At 43.7% G+C, this 5,572-nt stretch overlaps 1 protein-coding gene across 1 annotated transcript; it reads right to left on the bottom strand.

Annotated features, from left to right (window-relative positions):
- On the bottom strand, positions 1–710 carry TTLL2 (tubulin tyrosine ligase like 2; the record flags this gene model as incomplete). The annotated part of the gene is given in 2 exon segments (XM_062641926.1): positions 1–164; positions 167–710. Coding segments are annotated over 2 exon segments (708 nt in total), but the record flags the coding sequence as incomplete, so codon positions are not given.
- Positions 711–5,572: the final 4,862 nt, after the last annotated feature.

The raw sequence follows: 5,572 nt of genomic DNA, 5'->3' as shown, positions 1-5,572 counted from the left end.
TTAATGAAATAAGGGGCAAAAATGTGGCTTGAAAAGGAGGAGACATAAAAAGCATGCAGAATGCCCAGCTCCTGGGAATTGGTTATTTCTAGTTTCAGCTTTTGCTTGGGAGGATATCTTTGGCCTGCTCACCCTCTCCTGCAGCTGAGAAGTCAGCATTTTCCTGGATGTGCTCTGGCAGTTTTCTCTGTCAGGGTAGCCAGCTTTTGAATTGATCCTCTTGCAGCCTGTAGGGCAGGCTGTACAAAAGAAGCAGCAGTAAATTTAGCCACTGTTTTGCAAGCAAGGAAACCAGGAGTCTCCTCAATGGTACTCTCACTAGCTGTGCTCCAGAGCATCCACCTTCTGCCACCCTTTATCCCAGTCTTGCCTCGAAACTGATTTTGCCTCAAAATGTCAATCTACTTGTAGTTCAGCAGTATAACAATATCATGAAGAAGTTTTCTTTCCACAGTGTCATCATTCTAAACACAGTTCTGGACTGTAGTTGACTTCTCATCAAGCCATGGCTTGAATTTGTCATTGATCAAGATGTCAAACCCAAAGACCTCAAAGCAATCAGAGCCCGCTGGTAAAGGGGTTACAGCAAGAAGAATGAGAATTGCTGTGTTACTGATCTGCCAGTGGACCGTGTCATTAACCCCAAATATTCAAAGTTAAGAATGAAATTCGCTGAAGGTCCATTTGCAGACACAGCAAATCTCTTCTTTATATGTTTGGATTTCAGAGTGTTGTTATTGCTCTCAGTTTTGATTTCCTGAAACCCCACAGAGCTGCTCCCCAAGGACTAGACTCCATGCTCAGAACAGAGAGTGCAATGGACAAGAAAAGGGTGTGCTGAAGACCATTCTGATATACCATCCATATACCAACCTGTATCTCCTCTCTGAAAGCAGCAAGCAAAGGAAATACAAAATGGGCAGGACACATGCTACACAAGACTCCTTCATATCCTATTACTGGAGTGACATACTTGCTCTTTCTTTTCAGGCAGAGTTTTAGACTCCAGAATGAGTAGCCTCTGCCTTCCAAACTACAGAAACCAAAGGAACATGTCACATCGCAAAGTACTCTATTCAATGTATAGTTGAGTTGGCCAGAGAGGCTTTTTCTGTGGAAAAATTATGATTTGTTGAAATGGAAAGCTTTTTTCCAGAGAACAAAAGTAATCCTTTGCCAGCTTTTTCATTACATTTGAATTCCCCTGTTTTGAAATTATTACAGTATCTTATTTTCTTTTTTTAAATGACAATGGTTCTGATTTTTTTAAATGCTAATTTAGTTTTAAAACTAAAAGGCCAAATGTGGAGTTAATTACCAAAACGTAAATTGACATGATTCACAAGTTTTGCAAGTCACAAAACCATTTAAGATTCTCATTATTTTGAATGTGAAAACAATTCAAAGAGTCTTAAAGGATGAAGAAACATGTTTCTCTCTCCACTCTTGACATTGGGCAAGTCTCATATGATGTACCTATGTCTTGGCTTTCCAATGCATGTTGCTGCTGCAAGGGGGAATCACAAAGCAGTCACAGAGCTCTTCTACAAGCAGTGCCATGAAGTCTGTGGCAAGTGCTTTACAATGCAGTGGGCAAACCCAGGAGAGTCTCAATGGGGGCTTGGTGAGAGGAGGGCTTTAGAGAAGGGACTAAGGTATTTCAGGGATGCTGGGAGGCACAGCAGTGGCTACTTCATCATAGGCCTCTAGTATGTAGGTCAAAGCTAGTACTGAACTGCCTTATATCCTTTAGTGAGGGAATATTACCTAAAATTGAAGGGATCTGAAGCAAGCTTTGGTCCAGGATGTGAGGAATGAGGCTTCTATTCAAAAGAGAATATAAGCTTCACTAACGGGCTGTGACTGTGGCCAAAATTTAAATTTCTATATAAAATGAATTTCCATGTTCCAAAGTAATATGTAATTCTGTATTCTGATGATAATATGCATACTAATATAATCAGTGATGTTTTACTGTCAGACTTGCAGTACCTTTCCATCTCAGGTTTAAGCTAGTTCTGGAAAGGAGCAAGTTTGAAACTGCACTGGGATTATTTCTCTGAATCCCCTTAGACATCCCTTTGGTCAGTCTGTTCCAGCTGTCCTGGTTGCCTTACCTCCCAATTTCTTGAGCATCTGCAACCTACTCACTGAGGGGGCAGAGCAGCAAAAAGAGAAAACCCGTAGGCTGTGCAAGCACTACTGTGTAATAGCCAAAACACTTGTGTACTAGCAACACCATTTCAGATATAAAAATCCAAAACACAGCAGCATATGGGCTGCTATGAAGAAAATTAACCCCATCCCAGCCAGACCTAGTACAGGAGTAAAAAGAAAAACTTATCAAGGGATCCCTCTGAGGGAGGGATTATCTTTTTTGCTCTGAGGTTGTATAGCAGCAGCTCATGTAGTGAAATCCTGATTTCTGTGTTGGGATGTTACAAACAAACAATAGATGATTATGTTCATACAGATCAATATTGCACTGATATTGATCTCCAAAATCCTTTTTGCTTCACTTGCTGTTAAACATTGCTGTGCAAAAGGAAATTGGAGGAGGATTTGGTGTTGTGTTTCACTGCCTGTTATTGAAATGAAATCAAATTTCTGCACCAGATGGAAGCAGGGCAGAGTGAGAATCAGCAGCAGCCTAGCAGATCCATCTGTTATCTCTGGACAACTGGGAGGCCTTCAGGATTCTGCAGAAACAGTAGTTTTGCCATTTGTGTTTCCAACAGAGAGATTGAGAGCATGCCTTTGAGCTGGCAGGGCAAAGGCTCAAGAGAAAGGTGGATCTGTGAGGGATCCACCTACCACCTTCTTTTCTGCAGGACATAATGAACTCTACTTAATGTATGAGACCTGGAAAAGAAGCTTTCCATTTGAAAAGCCATGAATCAACACAGGTGAAGTCTGGAGTGGAGTCCAGATGCTTGGGAACAAGAAATGTTACAGAGATAGCAAAGTAGCATGAAAAGTTCTGTTATTTAAAAAACATAACAATTTGTTTGGGTTTTTTACACATAAATTGTATTACTTATTTCTATAGTGTCGCACCATATGGTGCCTCATCCTCCTGTTATGGTTAATAACTGAGAAGAAGTAGTTTCAAATGTTAGCTCCATGGAGTGCAAAAACTTAACTAGCCATGTAGTTTGTTTCCAGGAGCAGCACTAATCTTGGAGATGAACAGCACTTGCCTTGAATTGCTTTTATGCTTTCTGCGTCACACAGAGGATCTGATCATAATGTCATTACCAGTAATGTTCATGATATCTGTACAGTGCTTTCTCATCAAGATGTAGGGACACTGCACAGTAATCGCACTACAGCACTCTTTTCCTTGCAGTAAAACCACAAAAATCCAAGTCTGGAAACAGTATAGTATGGGTAAAAGTCAACAGAAGTTGAAATGAAATGAGGGAAATCCTTACCTGAGCCACTCACTGCTAGATGTGTACAGGTCTCAAGGAGATACAACAGCATAGGCACATCCTTCTTTTCTCCTCATTCTGTGACTTGCACTGTTATCTGCTTCCTTTTCATGACTGAGTTCCCCGTGTAACATGCCCTGGCCACTTCTCCTGAAAACAGCTTTGTCTGTGGATGGGCACGTGGGGAAAGTTCATCACGACTGAAGTATTTGGTCATGTGAAAGGAGAAAGCTGCAGTAAGCGGTGATGCAAAACTGAAGACAGAAAACCCAAAAGGGAAAGTGTGCTGGGACAGAGGGATGATACAGGCGGAAACACAGTTGTCTGCTGACCTAAGACAAGTTGGTGGATTCAGCGTTTGGTGGCTTTTGTGGTGTTCAGATGTGAGCTGCAAACTACAGCCAGTTTACAACTTGATGTTATTTACAGCAAGTGTTAAAGAATGCAGGATAAAAGAACCATATGAATATTTATCAGTAGTTCCATGAAATGATGCCTGTTTTCTGCAATTACCTGCACACCTTCCACTGCTGTCATCTGATTTTGCACGTGGGCTTTTCAGATTTAATTGTTAATTTAATTCAATTGTTTAATTGACAGTTGCTAAGCCACTGTCCATCATATTTGAAAAATCATGGCAGTCAGGAGAAGTTCCCGATGACTGGAAAAAGGGAAATATAACCCCCATTTTCAAGAAGGGGAAAACAGATGACCCGGGGCATTACGGACCAGTCAGTCTCACCTCTGTGCCTGGCAAAATCTTGGAGCAGATTCTCCTGGAAGGCATGCTAGGGCACATGAAAATCAACAAGGTGCTTGGTGACAGGCAGCATGGCTTCACTAAGGGCAAATCCTGCCTGACCAATTTGGTGGCCTTCTATGATGGGGCTACGGAACTGATGGACAGGGGTAGAGCAGTTGATGTCATCTACCTGGACTTGTGCAAAGCGTTTGACACTGTCCCACATGACATCCTTGTCTCTAAATTGGAGAGACATCAATTTGATGGATGGACCACTCGGTGGATAAAGAACTGGCTGGATGGCCTCATGCAAAGAGTTGTGGTCAATGGCTCAATGTCCGGCTGGAGACCAGTAACGAGTGGTGTCCCTCAGGAATCGGTGTTAGGACCGGTCTTGTTCAACATCTTTGTCGCTGACATGGACAGTGGGATTGAGTGCGCCCTCAGCAAGTTTGACGATGACACCAAGCTGTGTGTTTCGGTTGATACGCTGGAGGGAAGGAATGACATCCAGAGGGACCTTGACACGCTTGTGAGGTGGGCTGATGCCAACCTCATGAAGTTTAGCCATGACAAGTGCAAGGTCCTACACCTGGGTTGGAGCAATCCCAGGCACAGCTACAGGTTGGGCAGAGAAGAGATTCAGAGCAGCCCTGTGGATAAGGACTTGGGGGTGTTGGTCGATGAGAAAATGAACATGAGCCGGCTTCAGTGTGCACTTGCAGCCCAGAAAGCCAACCGTATTCTGGGCTGCATCGAAAGGAGCGTGACCAGCAGGTCGAAGGAGGTGATCCTGCCCCTGCTCTCGTGAGACCTCACTTGGAGCATTGTGTGCAGTTCTGGTGTCCTCAGCATAAAAAGGACATGGAACTTTTGGAACAAGTCCAGAGGAGGGCCACGAGGATGATCAGGGGACTGGAGCACCTCCCGTATGAAAACAGGCTGAGAAAGTTGGGGCTGTTCAGCCTGGAGAAGACTGCGTGGAGACCTCATAGCAGCCTTCCAGTATCTGAAGGGGGCTATAGTAATGCTGGGGAGGGACTCTTCATTAGGGACTGTAGTGATAGGACAAGGGGTAACGGGTTAAAACTTAAACAGGGGAAGTTTAGATTAGATATAAAGAAGAAGTTCTTTCCTGTTAGGGTGGTGAGGCACTGGAATGGGTTGCCCAGGGAAGTTGTGAATGCTCCATCCCTGGTGGTGTTCAAGGCCAGGTTAGGCAGAGGCTTTGGGTGGCATGGTTTAGTGTGAGGTGTCCCTGCCCATGGCAGGGGGGTTGGAACTTGATGATCTTAAGGTCCTTTCCAACCCTGACTATTCTATGATTCTATGATTCTATGTAACCCTACGGTACTAGGTCTGATGCGCAGATACAGAAATATGAGGACCTCAGGAG

This window comes from Pezoporus occidentalis, unplaced genomic scaffold (genome assembly GCF_034315485.1).
Source record: "Pezoporus occidentalis ecotype Australia unplaced genomic scaffold, CSIRO_AGI_Poc_V1 ctg7, whole genome shotgun sequence".
NCBI classification, from domain to species: Eukaryota; Metazoa; Chordata; class Aves; order Psittaciformes; family Psittacidae; genus Pezoporus; species Pezoporus occidentalis.
Note: the sequence above shows the minus strand (reverse complement) of the source record. Positions and strands in the feature narration are given on the sequence as shown.